The sequence below is a fragment of the Phalacrocorax carbo genome, chromosome 3 (assembly GCF_963921805.1).
Source record: "Phalacrocorax carbo chromosome 3, bPhaCar2.1, whole genome shotgun sequence".
NCBI classification, from domain to species: Eukaryota; Metazoa; Chordata; class Aves; order Suliformes; family Phalacrocoracidae; genus Phalacrocorax; species Phalacrocorax carbo.
Genome location: NC_087515.1, coordinates 19,407,341 through 19,425,110, shown reverse-complemented (window position 1 = coordinate 19,425,110; position 17,770 = coordinate 19,407,341). Strand labels below are relative to the sequence as shown.

The following is a 17,770-nucleotide window of genomic DNA, read 5'->3' as shown; positions in this document are numbered from 1 at the left end:
GTAGAATAGTTTGGAGGGGGCCTCTGGAGATCACACAGTTTAATCCCTGCTCAAAGCAGGGTCATCTGGAACAGATTGCTCTAAGTCCCCTCCAGTTTGGTTTACAGATTTTCTTTTTGTTCTAATGAACTTGTTTTTCCCCTAAACTTCCTAAATTTCCTAAACTTGTGCAGGTCTGGGACAGAATAGAAATATGAAAAATAAGAATAGAAAAAAATAAGAGGTGGTTTTAGTCCTGAGTGCAAGAAGAGTTTTGATAGCAGCTTTGTTTTAGCAAGTCAAGGTTATATACATCTAGTAGACGTACTGAAGAACTTTGTGGATTGGTAGATCTGGGCCCACTACAGTCTCATGCCTGTTCTTCTAGTTCCAAGTTGTCTTGTCATTGCTAGTGTTTTTACATTGTAAGAAAATATGTCCTAGTAAGCTGCTGAGGGAACATTGGTGATTTAAGCCAATGAGTTTACCTTTGCAGTAGGCTATAACACATGTGGTTAAAGTAGCTGCACTGACAAGCAGTAATTCATTAAAGCTGAGCGCTCAGTCATATATCGCAACCTGAATCTAAGCCAGGATATTCAGCAGTTTTGAAGCTGTGGGCCAGAAGCCAGTTTGGGGTTATGTCTGGAGCAGTTGCACTGATCTCCAGACTTGCATGAGGTCACCAGTACTAGAGTAGCTAAGTACTTTGGCTTGCATATGCATAGCAAAAGTGAAATGTCACTTGGACATTTAGGATGAAGTTGTCCCGTGAATAGAATATGTACCATGCTCCCAGAAGTACACCTGGCATCTAGATAATCAGCAACCTCTGTTCTAACTGCAGCAGTGTAATTGTTGCTTTCCTCAGCTACGTGCTACCTGTTTTCCTGAGTGATCTGTGGAGGTAGTGCAAGTTTGACACTGGTGGTATACCAAGGCAGGAGAATGTCTGCAGAGCTTTGCTATGTGGGAGGTTCTTGTAGTAGGAAAGGAGCTATGTTCTCCTTCCCCTTACGGAAAGGAGAGGGAAGGTATATATGAGGAAAAGAAATTTGTACATTTTTCTGTTTTGTTTTCTGAAGGCTTCCAGGACCAAACACAGATCTGGAATAATTTAAGTAACAGTAATTTCAGACACTAGAGACTCATAAAGAAAATCCTCCATATAAAACTTACTGGTAGCCAAAGGAAAGAAAATCTTCTAAGAAGTTCCCTTTTGAACAGACAACCTAAAATAGCGTATTAGATCACAAAGAGCATGTGATATACTTGCATTCATTATAGATGTTAAGTTTTCTGCCAAGTGAGACTTGATTCTAATGACATGCTGCTGCTGTGAGTGTCTGGACTGCTTTATACAACACTGCTTGCAAAGACATTTTGTTTTCTGACAGCATTTTGAATCTCGACTCTTTTACCCTTGAACATTTAAACTTATTTTTTATGTTCTTGATCCAAATCATGAAAGGCCTTGTATGGCCATCACAAGAGACAAAACGCAGCAGAGGTGTCTATGTTCTCTCCCAGATGAAGAGCCAGCCACCCATCCTAGAAAACAGAGTTGAGTATTGGGCCTCTGTAGTGGATCTGTTTACAGCATAGAAGCACCATGCCAAAGTCAGAGGGGGTTGATTGGATCAGGTCTGCTGTCACTGTTTATATGTAGTGATTTAGTAATGCTGCAGACTCTTTTCTCTAGAATGTGTGGTTTTTATCAAGCAGTGCAGTCTGTTAATTTTGTCAAACTGTTCAGATAGTAGAAGTCTTTCTCATAGGTGCCTAAGTAGGATTTCTTCAGAACTTCTAATGACTGTATTTGTTCTTATCTTTGGGATATAATGTAGGACTGAAGGAGAAATGTGTTCTCTCTTTATTTCTACCCCACCTCCTCCCAGATTTCTGATGCTATAGAACATCTTCAAGAAGCACTGCAACTGTGCAAAGATGACATGAATTCACTTCATCTACTGGCCCTCCTCTTTTCAGCTCAGAAGCACTATCAGCATGCACTGGATGTTATCAACATGGCTGTTGTTGAATACCCGGAAAGCTTTAGGTAAGAACTGTTGCATGATGCAAAACATCCAGTCAGGAATGATCTGCTCTTTAGCTCCGTTCTCAGTTATACACAAGGAGCCTGTTAAATCAGGTGTGCTCCTCCTGCGTGTACTCTGAAGTTAAAACATGTGAGGCTCAGGGTATTCTTTTGATCTTCTGTCTTCATGGTCTTTCTGTTTTTGAAACAAATCCTTGTGTTTGTTTGCTTTTCCAGTATTTGTCTTTTTGTATTGTGCTGATGGTGTATTCTCCCATATATATCTCTCTGTATGTCACTTCACGTGTGGAGAAATGAGTGGGACAGCTATGATGTCTGTCTGTATCACAAATAATTTTATATTTGCTGAACTTCCTTGTTAAAGACAAACAAATTCTTCATGTATTGACCCTTCTTTTGATGCTCATGTGTGACACAATTTGCTGCAGTAGCACAGCTGGGGAAAAAAGATAGTTGAAAATCACAGGCTGTAATAATGTATAGCTGAAAGGATGGTTTGGCTGCCTAAGAGCAGGTTTCAACTATCACAGACTTCTTGGACTCAGAGGTTTCCACTGTTCCATGTTTGATTCAGTCCTTCATCCATTTAAGGGAAGGAAACTTAATTCCTTGTGATTTACTGTCATGACCTTTCAAAACATTGAATTTTTCTGTTCTGTACAAAAATTAAAGCTACTGTAATATCTTCTGGTGATAACATACTAACTGAGTTTCTCAGCCAAACTGCAGAAAATCCTGTTGCATTGCTGGAACAATCTGCATCTCTTCAGAATTGCCTGTATTTAACTGATGTTTTAAACCCAGGCAGTGCTGTCTTTAGGCAGCCTGTGCTCTCATTGGAGAGCGGGAGTGGCCTCCATAAGTGTAGTCCAGCAGCTGAGTGGGACATTGTCTAAGCCAGAGCAAAGGAAGGTCACAAGTGAGATTGAGGCTATGTAAATGTGAGCTTGAATGCATTATGATCTTTTAGAACTATGGTGCTATATCAGCATATAATGCTTTTCATTGTAAGCTACGTGTTGCCATTTGAAATAGCTCTTCTGCCTGTGTTTTTGAGGTTACTGACTTTGTGTATGTGAGGAGCTAAGGCTGTCAGTGCACATCTTGAAGAGTCAAGTGAAAATTAGCAATGGAAAAGCTCTTAAAATGATGCCAACATCTCTTCAGACTGTGAACATGGGTATGATTGAAACAGGAAATAACTCCAGTGGCTGCTAAAATGTGTTTTGTGGTTTGAAAGTAATAAGAACAGTAAAAAACCTCATGTCGTACAGTCAACGGTCACATCATACAGTCAAAGATCAGATGTTCATTGAGGACTACAAACACTCAAAAGATAAATAAGACAGAGGTGGAAGAGGAAGAAGAAACTGGTTGTTTATGCGAGGAACAGTGTGTTCGCCATGTCAGATCAACCAGCTGGTCCATCAAGTCCTAGGTCGTCCTCCAGCAGTTACTGATAATTTAGGCTTCACAGGAGGACAAAAGAAAGAGAACATGGTGTGCAAAGTAGCTTGTAGGGCTGCTACGTGGGTTCCTTTATGCTGTCTGGTAATCTGATTTCCCCAGAGCAGGAAAGAATATTATCTGCCCTTCTATCGGAGCCAATCTTCATGTGTGGAAAGACCTTGCAAGGAATAGCAGAATAGGTTGTTTCTGGTAGAAACAGTTAATATTGGTAGCAATGGTCGCAAGTTCATGCTTACTCCTAGACACAGACTTGCTAGAGTGTGTGCTCTTGGAAAAACCCCTCTTTGCTCCCTGCATGCACTGTGGTACGTAATGCAGTTGGCAGTGAGACTCATTCATGGGTACCCAGGGATGCAGGAGTAGGGGCTGGCTTATTGCCTCTGCTGCTATGACTAGCCTGGTCTCAGTGTGGGTCTTTCTCTAAAACAGCCAGCAAGTAACTGATGAGTGAGGGAATGGAGGGAGAGTATCAGAGGAGCAAGACAGAAAATAAATACATTTAAAACAGCATTTCTGAAGGAAAAGAACAGAATCCAATGAGGGGGAAAGCAAGAAGAGTAAGGGACTACATCTATAGTTTGTACCAAATCTGAAGCTGTTCCAGACTTTCTGGAGGTCTAAAGTCCTGTTTATGCTAGGAGGGCTTTACTACTTTGTAAAACCTCTTTGAAGCGAGAAAGAGCTGATGCTATTGTGTATCTCCAGTTGTTATTGCCTTATAGAAAAATTGTAATAAATTTTACTGCTGCATGGAATGACTACAGGATACTTCATGTAAATAGTATAGGCAAGTTCAACTGCATGATTTTAAAGCTGTATTTAAAGTGGTTGATTATTTTTCCCAATTCACATTGATACGAACCAGGCAACTTTGTAATGTGGTGCCTGGGGGCTCCCTTCCTAATGACAACTCTTTTTGGAAGCATAGTTTGATGGTACGTATCAAGAAAAGAAGATGAAAGCTACATTAAGGGAACTTAGGTCCTTAGGGCTTTGCAGATGGCAAAAAACGTAAGCGTTACCTGGATGTATATCCTAAACAAAAGAAAGAATAATATGTTCAAAATTAAGGTCTTAGCTGGCGCAAACTACAGACATCTCCTACTGTTCCATTGGTCTCTGACTGTATATAATTAAGATGCGTTTATTCCTGCTTTTTTTAATTTTCATATTAAATTCTTTATATATTTTAAAGAAGGAATCATTCAGGATGTGATATAGTTGGTCTGTGGTTGAAGCAATTGGAAAAAATGTAGTGCATTGCTCAGCTGATTCTTTGGCAACATCCTTCGACATGAGCCCCATAATACTGACCCAAATATGTCTAGAAGTGCCCCCTGTTGGAGTGTTTAAACTTAAACATTTACTTCACATTTCAGTGGTTGCTGTAGTTCATAGGGAGGGAGGGATATGAAAGCTAGACACTGAATACAGTGAGAGATGAACTGGAGTGTTTTGGATCAAGCTGTTGGAGAAGAATGTTGAAAAACAGCTGGATATCCAAAATCACAAATTGTTCAGAAAAATGAACTTGAGAAGATCACTTCTGCCTGAAAGGTGGCATGTAGTAACAAATGCATTACATTACAGTCAGTGAATGACTGAATTTGAGCACTTGGATGTACATGACAGAGGAAGACTGGATAGAGGAAGAATGAGAGCTAGCTATGTTGGATGTATTGCAAGATGGAATGAGCCAGAAGAAATACACTGCCTTGCCATGACTATGAAAGATAGAAATTATAGCAACCTTTACATGGGAGGTATCACCTGAAAAATCAGACTCCTATGGAAGCAGACTGCCCAGGATAAAACTTAGTGGTTTTGCATCCTGTCAACATTGGTATGCTTTTAGAAGTTAATTAATTCAGTACCAACAGTTGGTTTTGGTATATGTTGTAAAGCACTGTCTCCAGCACATCTGGGAAGGAAGACTCCTGATAGCATCAGGTATCTCCCCTCCAGGTCAGTGATGCTGATCGTAAGCCTTTCTTAAGATGGATTCCGTCAATTTTTTTTTCCAAATCAAAGGCCAGCCTTTTGGGCAGTGTTCTACCTGGGACCGGCTGTGATTACCTTCCCTGTCTTGTCTTAGGGATAGATCTTTTACCTGGAAGAAATAATACTAGCGTGCGCCCCTCTTGGCCCCCAGTGATCTTCTTAAAATAATGCATTGTTTATTTAGAAATAAAGTATTTCCCTTTTTAAAGCATGTGTTCACATCTCACAAAATGTTCCATGCAGAAGTCCCGTAGGTCTGGCAGCCTGCAGAACCCATCACAGCATGGCTGACACAGTACTTTATCTTCAGTTGGTAATATTTCCTCCTTCCTGTTCTGCTCATGTAAAATTGACTTTGTCCTCCTGACTCGCCCACTCTTCCAGAGACTGTTTTGGTCTCTGGTCATCTTTTAGCTCTAATTGGTTAGCTCCCAACACTTGAAAAAAATTAAGGTCTGTACCTAGCCTGAGGTTGGAAATAGGATATCAATTTTATGGATACTCTATTGCTTTATAATTGCTCCCAGACTGCTTATGAAAACCTGTTCTGTTGTTTGCCAGCTTGTTTTCTGTCTCCTGGATGGCGCTCCATTAAGTTAGAAGAATAGATTCTTCTGGCATAATGTACAATTTCTAATCACTGCCCAATGTGATGGTGAATGTTCTGTTAAATGATCATGTCTTTACATCTGTAGCAGTTCTGCCTCTGGCACAGGAGTCATAACTCTTCTAAATTAATAGCTGTTAATATTTGTTCTCCTCCTAAACTATATGTCACTATTCCGTTGCTTTCAGAGTCTCAAAACTAGTTTTAAAGAGAAATAACAGAAAACTTTTGGGAAGCGCTGCTATTCCACACATAAAGACTCAGAAAGAAGCATCTGGGTTGGTGTTTCGGAGCACTGTAGCTGTCAAATGCAGATGCTTTTGTTCTACCCAGATATTTGCTATCACAAAAGTAGTTACTGTAAAAAGTATCACAAAAAGCTCAGAAGGCCAAGAAATATTAAATGTGTATCTTGGAGATGGTCAATAAAAAAGGAAGTAAATTTCGCATGGGGAATTGTGTGTGTCACCTTGGTGGTGTTTTAGCAGAAAGTTTTGGGGTATTTTGGTGGTTTGTTTGTTTGTTTGTTGCAGCTAGCCCTCAAAATACAAAGTCCTCTTCTAGATTAGAATTGGTTTACTGACAGCAAATGTCCTTGACTTCATCACTAATTTCGTTAAGGACCTGTGAGGTAATTGTCTGGCAAGATTTTTTTGTCAGTGCAGACTTACTGTGGGGAGAGCTATTCTGTGGTATATAAGCAAGGTCATTTACCAGGTGCTTCCACTTGCTACAAAAAAACCCCCAAACCCCAAGGTAAAATCAGGATCTCAAAATGCATGATTAAACTGACATTTCCAGTTTTAATTCTTTTTTGATTACTTGTCAGGCTATTTCTTGTATGTTGAAAATAAACAACTGCTGCCTTTGAGCAATATTTTTATGGGCACTAGTGGAGTACCACAGTATTGTTGACAGCCATAAAGTAGCACTGTGTTTTTGCCTATAATCTTCATAGGGAACAAGGAGTCAGTTTTTTCTCAGTTGATGGTTTGCAGACCTTTGTGCTATGCCTAGTCTGTACTACAATTTTTGTGTCAAGATGGTTGTACCTCCCATCCCTTGCACCTCACCACCAGGCAATATGATTGTGTATTTTGTAGAATGGTTTTACCACTTTTCTCAGGAAAGTGGTGGTGACCTCACTTAACTTTAGAAGTATGGCTTTAGAGAATCAAATCAGTCTGTTCATATGATTACAGTTCATCATTAGGCAAGGAAGCCTGGTACATCTTGTGAGCAGGCATGGTGATAAAACAGCTTGTTAAAATTCTCAGAATATTTTTTTGTTTGCTGAATTCCTTAAGGGTGCACAGTCTGAGGATTTAAAGCAGGGATAAATTAATATTTTGGCTATAGCATTTGATCATGCTAGACAACTTTTACAAATAGGATATTTAAAACTCTTAAGGGTAGAGTTTTTGTAACGTGACTTCTTGTAGTGCTGTGTTCATACCCTGGCTGGTGAGAGTGACCCACAAATGTTTTTGTTTATATTGATGCCCCAGATAATACAAAGTGGTAAAAAATGGAAGTATGTACTTGCGTGATACAATAGTACTGTGCTACAAGAATACAAAACATATTTTAGGTTTCTGTGATTCTTTTAAACAAGAGAGATGTATTGTGTGCAATTTGAAGGGTTGAGCTGGATTTTTTCTATAGTAACCATGATTGTTTGCTTTTGTTGGCATGTTATGATCCCTCGTTGTTCTTACAAAACTAACCTAAAAACCCCTTGATGATATATTGTAATAATCAGGACTATACTCTCTGGAACTGGTAATGATATTGAGTATGCCAAGTATGTGAAGGGAAAGCAGGGAAAGCTTTAAGCTAGTCTCCTGACTCTTACTAATGATAACACAGATGCTTAAAGCTAAAAGAATTTTTGAAATAGAAATCTAAGGGGTTTTTTTCTGATGATTATTTATTTCCACATTTTTAGCTTCCCCTCCCCTCCTTTTCTTTTTTTTTGCCCCGGATGTTGAGGAAACAGAATGAATTCTTGGGTTATGGTACCCAGGATTGGAATTCCTTTTGGCAGGTTCAAACAGATGTATGCACCCCTTTCTAAGGGTTTCTTAGTCTGATCTAAGTCAAAAAATCAGGAGATAAGCACGATAGCCTTCTATCCACCACCTTAATGTAGTAGGAAGCAGCATCTCCCTAGCTAGCTCATGTCTGTTTGTGCCAGGAATGGATTTGTGTTAGTGTACATACCAATTCATCTTAAAACTATATGGATGGATTCAGTGGTACCTGGGGAAAATTCCATTCCCTCATAACACAGGGTTCAGTATATGAATAAAAGGAGTTAAACAGAGCTTAGAGAGGAAACCTACTGCATACTTTTTTGTATGATATAAAAAGAGGGAACAGCCATACCATTTTCCAACCTTAGCAGCAATGGTTCAAGTATTTCCTCTGGATGAAAAATCAGTTTTAATAATAACTTCTCTTTTTTTCTACCACCTGAGTAAATGGCTACTGTCTTCATTCATTTCCGACCTTTATAGTGAGCAGCAGAGCTCACTATAGATGCTGGTTTTGGCACTGGGGAGGTAGCACAAGTTCTGCAAACGCATAGGCTTTAATTCAGAAATGTAGGAATAAATTCCAAAATGCAGGAATAGCGTGGCTGATTTGAGATGAGATAGTTACCACCCACAGGTTCTGTACTTCAGAGTAATTTATTTGTGTAAAAGCAGGAAGTTTGTAAGGGAATGTCAGTAACTCCATGTTTGAGACTTCAAGCTCAGATTTTGTGGGTTTTCCCATAGATTCTTTCCATGTGTTTGTTGCGGCTACTAGCTTGTTTTTGACATGACATTTAAGGCTTAGTGACTACTAGTAAGCTAGAGGAAAATGAAACCTGCAAACCATTCAGTGATAGTAATAACTGACTGAGTTACTGGCTGATCTTTAAAATTTGTGTTTCTTTGATGGGTCAGGCCTAAATAAATAAACTCTGACGGTTCAGCCCAATGGGTTTTTGAAAGAGCAAAATGTCGATTTTATGTTCCTCTACTTGCATTTATTTTATGCAATTAACTTCTTACCAGTACTTTCTCACCTGGATGGAGAAATGGATGCTTTTTGGTTCCTGCTGGCTCACTTCAGTGCATTGTGTGTATCTGCCATATCAATGAGTTAGTCCACCACATGCTTTTTTCCTTGCTAAGTGCCAGCTGCAGGATGTTCTGCTTTATATTCAAAGAAAGTGTTTAGGAGCCCTGACTGTCTATGCTGAATGCCAGAATGTATTGAAAAAGTAGCATGTGTGTAATATCTGGGCAGCAGGAACTCTGTGGGCTGGAGCTTAGCTGTAGTACCTGGGTGGGGGGTATCGAAGGTGAGGAGGGACTTGGTGATTGGGATCACTGTGTTTCTACCAGGCGGTTTTGTGAACTCCAAAGTTAGACCTGGTCACGGAGATCGGAAGGAGAACCTCTGAGGCATGCTAGCTGCCTGGAAATCAAAAAAAGAAACAAGGGGGAAAGGTGGTGCCAGTGTGGGAAGCCCAGCTCTAAACTTTCCCTTCCTGCTTTGGGGCTGCATACATACAGAGGGGGCCTGCACAGGTTGCCACCATTTATTAGCAGCTTCAGACATCAGTTTCTGCTTGACAAAATGGTTAGAACCTTCTTGAACTGAACTCCTCCAAGGCTCCTTTATTATATGGATTAAAGTAGGAAACAAAATGCCCTGCTTGGCTATTTTCATCTTTGTACACCTAGTGTGAAGGTGAAGGCTATGGAAAGTCTGCTGTCAAATGTATACAGATCTGATAATCTGAAATTGTTTCCTGGGGATCTCAGAAGCAGATCACCAGAGGACTAGAGGAAGATATTTTGGGGGTTTTTTTCTTACGAAGCATTCCTGGATTTTCTGAAACCTTTAAAAAGCTTCAAAGGCAAGGATGATCAAGAGTCTCATTTTTTGATTGGGAATTTATTTTTCAGAATGAGGAACATTAGCTTTATTAGCATTCACTGAAAATTACTGTTGATAATAATTTCTGGAAAACACAGGTCCTGAAATACAGAGAGGCATGGATGTTATGCTTAGCGAAATTTTTTTTCAGTGCAGTAAATTACTTTTGAAGAAGTTTGCAGTGCATTAAAGCCGTGTTTTCTCTCAGATGGGTGTCATGCTCTGATTGCTTAATAACGGATTCGTTTTTTTAATCTCCAGCCGGAAGTTTCAGACTCGAGTGATGACTTCTACTCTAAAGTCCTAGGAGTATTTATCTAATCAGAAGAGCACAAAATATTTTTATTTTTATTATTTTCCTCTTCAAAAAGAAGGGGGAGGGGGAAATATTCAGGCTTTCTGAAGAATTCACCAGGGATCAGAAACTGAGTATGGTAATTTTTCAGCCACGAATGTGATTTTTACCTTCTGAAACAGGGAAAGCCCTTGCCCTCCACTCTCTCAGAAACATCGGTAATAATTGTCTTAGATGATAAGTCTGCTTCTGTTTCCATTGTCATTAAGGTCTGCAGAATCAAGTATGTAAGCAGGCACAGCTTTACTATTTCGTATTAGTCAATATTCATGTTATTTAACATTTTAGTCTCTGTTAGTAAAGGAATGATGAACGGAGATGTTATAATGGAGAGAGACAAACATAGAAGTTCTGCATTGCCAACATGTCTTTAAAAATGTCCAGATATATTCCTTAATATGCTAACATTTTTACAACACAAAACAGATAAGATGAATCATTTTACTCTATGCTTTATTCATTTTTACTTTGACTTGAAGCTTTCTGTTATGTATATAGTTCAGCAGTAAGTTGCCATAAGACTGTGTTTTAGGAGGAAGGGTGAACATGAGCATGGAGAGCTAAGTGGTCTAATCAAGTGTCACAGTCATTAGCAGAGTTCTTCCTATGTATGCCAACAGAAAATTCAACCCAGAAGTAATATGTCGTAGAATTGCATTTCTCAGCACTGTGGCTGGAAATGCAAACTGCTGGAGATCTGGCAGGTTAGGAATTGAATGCAGTGACCTCTACTCAGTATGTCTCTATCAGCTGGAGAAGTGGCAGGAGGCTGAGAACTAGCACCTCAAATGAAGATCATACAAGTAAGAAGTTGCTCCAAAATGAATGGTGAAAAGACTTCTGGACCTGTTTTCTTCCCTGGAATCTGGCCATTCACGTCTACCATCTGAGCACTTGCAATGACTTGAGATAATTCTGTAGTTTTTCTTGTATTTTCTCAGGACAAGGTCAATGTCTTTCCCATGTTGGTAGAGTATGTAGCGCAGCGGGGCTCTGAACCCAGCTGGGAATATAGAATGCCATGCAGTCTGTGTAATGAACAGGAGAGATGGCCGGTTGGCCCTTCCACAGGTGGGCAAGGGAGCTGCAAGGAGCTGTGCTACTAAGTTCCAGCAAGCAGTCATTTTGTCTGATTCTTCAAAAATTAGGCATTTGCTGTGTTGGGGAGAAAAGGAAAAAAAATCTTTTGCTTGGCTTAATAAATTTCAGTAATAATAAAGTGGGAAAGATATCAAAGTAGGAATGACGCAACTCAATATGAAATAAAGAGATACAATACAGGAATGAGGATCATCTTTAGAATCTCCTCCAGCTGTCCCCAGACGATTGCAGTGGAGAGGCTGCTGTGATGCAGTGTTACAAAAATGGCACTTGAGGAATGTGCAGCATATGCCCACCCCCAGGTGAGTGTGCCAGCGGCCACAGCGCCTGCTAAGTAAGGATACAGAACCAATAGACACAGGCTGCTAGACCAGCCTCACAGGGAGCAAGAAACAACTGGTGCATACAAGGGAGCATCAGTTGCAAAGGGTATGTCCACACTGCCTGAGCTGTTCCTCACAGGGATGTTGCTGGGCCGCCTTCAGCCCAGCTCCTTGGACTGCTGCTGACAGAGTCTCCATAGAGACACGGATCTGTGTGGGCGAACTGCCCAGCTGTTTGGGCTTGCACTCTTGAGCCTTGTGGACCCCGTGGGCTGCCTTGAACTGCACAGCAGCTCTTCAGCTAGGCGTTGACTAGCCTGAATGTATCAAGCTGCAGTGACTGCTAGCAAGGCAGGCAAAACACTGGTGGTAACTAGCACTAGGTAGCAGACAGAAACTCTTAGAGCAAAAGAGTCATAGATTTTCCTGGCGTGCACAAACCAAGCATGTGCTAATGGAGCTAATGTGGGTGACGCTAACAGAGCAGTCCCCAAGGCTTAGATGTCCCATGTACTGGGTTACAACAAAACAAAGCTACCAGTACTGTGCACCTCAGGAAGCCACTGGTAAGTGTCATGGGGCCGGTGTTCATTTCGGGTGTCCATGCCACTGCCAGTCAGCTGTGCTGGTCTCACTTGTGGGGGATCTTTAATCTACCTGAGATTGCTTTAATATGTGCTCTTCCTATGCCTCCAGAAGGAATGGCCCCTGAGAGGGAGAGCGCAGAGACCTCCCCTGCCTTTCTGAGCCATTGCTGTAGTACTGTTCTGTAGAAAGGCTTGTTCAGAGCTCTGTACAGTAGTATTGGGAGTTTATTGTTTGGAGGGTTTTTTTGCATCCAAAGTGCTCGTGTGAATTCATGCTTTTTCTTATACAATTGCATGTAGGAGTCAGGATAAGTGTAGTAAATTATCTTTCAAGCAAAAACATTCTTCTGAAACTGAACTGGATGGTACATTTTCTTGTTTATTTGTCTAGTGTTAAATCAGATGGAAATGCTTGGAGTATCCTTTGTTGCCAGGGGTATAAACTATGTCATATCTTAATGAAGAGGCTGTACATTGTCAGTTTGAAGACGCCAGCTGGAAAAAGGTTTTAGTTTTCAAGTCCACTTTAAAAAAGAAAGAAAAAAATTTTGATATGCACTCTTTGGAGCCTTAACACCAGATGATTTTAAAATTTAACAGGGGTTGAAGCCTGTCCTACCAGCAAATCTGGGATTATGTTGCTTCTTAGTGGCAACCAGCAGTTGCCTGCTGCTTTCCTGGTCACCTGCAAATATCGAGGGTTTGCATAGCAGGGGTGTAGTCCTGTGCAAAACGTCTGTGGGGAAGAGGACGGGAGAGTCTGTATGGTAATGATGTCCGTGTGTGTGTGTGGTGTGCACTATCTGTGGTTTTGCAGGGCAGGAAAACTTGCATCTGATGGCCTGTGGTCTTTGGTGTTATTTCTCTTCTCTCTGTGCCACCCCAGACAGTGTGTATTTCTTAGTTTTGGTAGCCATATTTTGTCCCACATATGTAAGACTGGTTTTGAGCAAAGCCCCATTACATTTCTTACAATTTTTTAAAAAAACTTTTACAGAGGCTAAATGCATCTGAACCAAACCTTCATTGTTTTGAAAAGGATTGACTGATTATATATATAGAAAGGAAGTGAGCAAAGGAAGCTTGGCTTAAGACTCACCCTTTCAGTTAAATTTTGGGGGATCTAGAAACAAACACATGCAATGTTAGTTTATTGTTTAAGCCCTATGATGATATTGCGAAGACAGTATCTAAATAAGCTGCTGCAGGGGTATTTTATTCAGCTCATTAGCTGTGATAGTAATATTTGAAAGCATGCAGAGAATTCTGGTACAGATTTTTGATGTTCTGGAGGTCAAACTGGTCTTTAAAGAATGAAATAACTTCTTCAGATGCCTTACCATCTTAGACCATACCTAATCCTTGCAATATGATTTTTTTTAATTGGATGTGCATCAGGTATATTTAGAGCTTGCTCATTTCTCCACCTAGGTCTCCTGCAAACTTCTGATGCAAAAACTGTATTTTAGATATCGCAGTATCCACTTCTGATCTCATCTAATTAGCCCCTGCACATGGCAGAGCCTGTGCCTCATTTTACAAGGTATAGCAATGCGCTCCCTGAATCTGGGAATTCTGGATGTAAGCAATATTGTAGCTGGACAATAACTTATTGTTTCTCTAACACAGTAAAGCAACAGTACAGTGTAAAGTTGCAATGCCACAAAAAGCTGGAAGCAGCGCTCACAAATTATGTATTCCAGCAGGTACTCGTTATTTGCCTACATAGTCTGGGATTTGTCATTAGTCTGGGATTAGTTGCAAGACATGAGAGAGACAGAAATCATGATTTTAGGTGTCACTGCGAGCACTGTTATTACAGGGAAGAACAGATGAAGCAATTCTGTATCCAAACAGCACCTTAAGGAAATCATGTTTCTTACAAGGTAGGGCAGATTTGCTCTTCAGCACTTACAAGGCTGTAATAAGCTGTAAGACTGGTCGCAAATAATGTCACAGCTAAAAAAAAGTGTTGCTCTATCATTAAGGACAAAGCCATATACAGGTTCTCAGAAATGAATGAATAAATTCTAAAATGCTTCCTCTGATGTGTGAACTCCAAAATTAACACCACTGATTTCTGCACACTAAGAATAGTACAGGGTGTCAGCACTGAGGGAGGAAGGGAAAGGAAAAGAGAAAGATACCCTTCCAGTCTTCTGTAGCATACAAATTGCTTAAAGCTTTAACCAGCGTAGCATAAATGGCTATATCTGCCATTTCAGAAGTATCTAAATAGCCCTGTACCAGTGCTGTAGTAGAAAAATCTGTAGTCATTGGCTTGGCCGCAACGTGAGTGATGCTTACTGGAGGAAAACAAGCACACAAACGGATGTATTTTCTCATCTCAACACTCGTAAGTGCTTTTCTTCACTTGCGAGCAGGTTCTGTTTCAGCTGGTGGCATTTTAAGAAAAAGCTTAGTGTCTAGATTTCAAGCTGAAGAAAAGGAAAGCCACGCTGTTTTACCCCTACCCAAGTAGGGGAAAAATATAGCTGAGAATGGTGCAGATGGCCTGAATCAGACTGGCACATAGGACTGGAGTATTAGCATCAGCTGACTACCTTAAAAAGTGAGGTCCTGTCATCTCCCTGTTTTCGCTGGGGATCTCATAAGCCGCTTTTCCAAAATTATGCACAATAGCAGTTTGTCTGGCTGAAAATATCCCTTAGGAGAACAAGAAAAAAATTGTATGAAACCAGAATACATTAAAGGCCAAGGAAGAAAGGATATTTTTTTTTTTCTTACTGATGTTAAACTTTATCAAACTGAGCTTATAAAAATGTAACAAAACAAAAAATCACAGTGCTGCAGGATATGGGCTTTCTACCTGGTGCTTTTCTAACTGGCTACACAACAGCCTCTCAGCAAATTTTATTCAACTGTATTGCCAGTTTCTCCTGTACATGACAGCCATGGCTAACAGCATAATTGTTTGGGGAGGAAGTCACTGCTTGTCTTGCTCAGTGCACAGTCCATCTAAATTCCTGCACAGTTTTAGTATATATTGTAAACAATGTTGATTATGTTTTCAGCACTTAAATAGTGCCATTAAACTGTTGCTCAAGAGTACACCCTAATCAGTGTGAAGGTATTTTGAATTTGGGCTTGGAATAGAGTTTGAAAGTGGGCCTGAGCACAGAGCTGGTAGTTTCTGGAGTTTAAGGCTGCAGTTGCGTTGAGGTTTTATATAACAAATACCTCATGCCTTAGTCAGGGCTGCTTGTAGCGAGAGTAACTATAGTAACAAAACAAAGTTTCTAGCTAGTGAAGGAGTATTTCCAATGAGCAGGACATCAGTCTCTAATCCAGCCCCTGAAATATGCTTATTTATCAGTTTTGTGTGCAATGCTATTTTAATAGCTACTACTGTATTTTCAAAGCTATTTAGAAATTTTCATTTGTTTGGTTTCAGTGTGGGTTTTTTTAACCTAAAACCTATAGAGGGACTTGCTCCTTTTGCCTTAAAGTGGAAATGTTCTAATTATATTCCTGGTTTTTTAACTTGATTTCCTAAAGAAATAGGGATTTTGCAGTTGGGTTTTTTATACCTTGAGCACTTTTGATAATATTGGCTGGTTTAAAGCAAGTTTTGACAGTGTGTTAGAAGTCCTGGAGATAATTTAGTTTCTGCAAGCTTCCTAAAAGTAGCTGGCTGAGTTGAGGCTGGAGGGGGTGGGCAGAGCCAAGCCGTGCTGTGCCGTGGTTGGCAACTGCCAGCAGGACACGAGCACACGTGCAGTGGATATGACACACAGGGATGTGGCAGCAGTACTGTCATGAGGTCTCCTGGAGGGCTCTGGGAAAAGGGCTGGCAGGGAGGGAGCAGAGACAGATTGCAATGGGGGACAGGGGCAGAGGATGCAAATCCGTAGGAAGTTGCATACCACCTGGGAAGGGACAGTTTGTGGCATTTAAGTGAAGAGTATATAAATACATATTGTTTGTTTCTGTGTCTTGTTACACATGCAAATGAGTATATAAGTGATAGCAGAATGAGTAAGGAAGATAATGAGGGATGGTGCAAGTAGGTAATCAGCACAGCTTAACCAAATCTGCCCATGTTGGAGGTGCAGTAAAAGGCTGGAGTCTCAGCATGGCCCGCAGGAATTGGCCTCCCTTGGAAACCAGGGAATGGCACCTCTTCTGGGTTTTCACAGAAGTCCTAACGTAAAAGTGACAGCCTGGTTAAATAACAGCAGAAAGAATTATTATTCCATTAATAAAAAGGTCTTGTAAACCTTCAGTGGAGAGCCTTTCTGTTGCCAAACTAATGTTTTATGAGGAGCAGGAAGACATTTTTAAAGGAAGCATGGCATTTGCTGAAGCAAGCTGAAACCACAGTACTGGGCCCTAGCTCTGTCTCTCCAAAGCTGTGACTGCATTTGGACAGTCTACATGTAACTTTCCTCATCCTGGCTTCACAGACCAAAAAAGTGCTAGTTTTTAAAGAGATCCCTGACCGCTTCTCTACTGTCTGTGAATAACTGTCTTTTCTAAAGTTCAGGAACTTTCTCTTCAAGTGGATGAGACGTAAATTCACATTATGAGCCTCCAATAAAACTAAATCTGTTACTGCACTGGAGTGGATTCTCCCATTCCATGTATTTCCTTTTTCAAGCTTCTTGCTCCTAGTAATTCTCTAGCCATTTGATGGCAGAGTATTTGGAGCACCAGGCAAGGAAACAGAGGTGTGGAAAATAGAAAGGAAAACAAAGTGAGAGAAAGATTAAATCTGATCTTTGGACTTGAGGGAAGGTAGAAAATCCATCTGAATCTTGTTCTGTGGGGCTGTTCCTGCAAATCAGAAAATGTAGTAATTTGCCCCTTCTGCATAGTGAAATGCTGTTTGTCCACCAGTAGACAGGAAGCAATAAGCTGTTTTTTTGCAAAAGCATGTTTCCTAGATGGTGTATAACTGTAGTAAACCATTTCAGTCCCAGACTCTGCAATGATGTTCGGTTTGAACTTCCCAGCAGCCCTGTGACACATCAAACATTTTATGATGACTTTGTACACCAGTGAAACGCAGCTGTGACTGGGGAAAAGTAGAACAGCACTTTAACAGGGAATAACAGTAGCCTGTATCAGATTAGGCTGGGAAGTTAGGAAGAATAATCTTCTTAGTTGAAGTTGGCGAGATGGTTGTAGAGAGACAGAATGTAGAGGCCAGAGCTGGAGTTTTACCATGTCATATGAGCTAACATCTGTGTTCATGTGAAAATGTGACTTAGGCTGCTTAATATCTTCAGTTAATTAAAACTTGGGTTTTACATTTCATTTAAAATGAATTAATGATCCTAACAAGGGATGGGACAGGTATTAAGAAAGATGAATCTTAAGCGGACAAAT

The 17,770-nt window shown here is 40.5% G+C and overlaps 1 protein-coding gene across 3 annotated transcripts in view; it reads left to right on the top strand.

Annotated features, from left to right (window-relative positions):
- The window catches only part of TTC7A (tetratricopeptide repeat domain 7A), a 184,806-nt gene that overhangs the window by 82,753 nt on the left and 84,283 nt on the right, over positions 1 to 17,770 (top strand). For 2 of the 3 annotated variants that reach the window (XM_064446062.1, XM_064446063.1), the window contains one exon: positions 1,878 to 2,038. The exons of the other annotated variant lie outside the window; for it this stretch is intronic. In XM_064446062.1, coding sequence (XP_064302132.1) covers positions 1,878 to 2,038 — 161 coding nt within the window. The remainder of the gene's footprint in view (positions 1 to 1,877; positions 2,039 to 17,770) is intronic. 3 annotated transcript variants of the gene reach the window in all.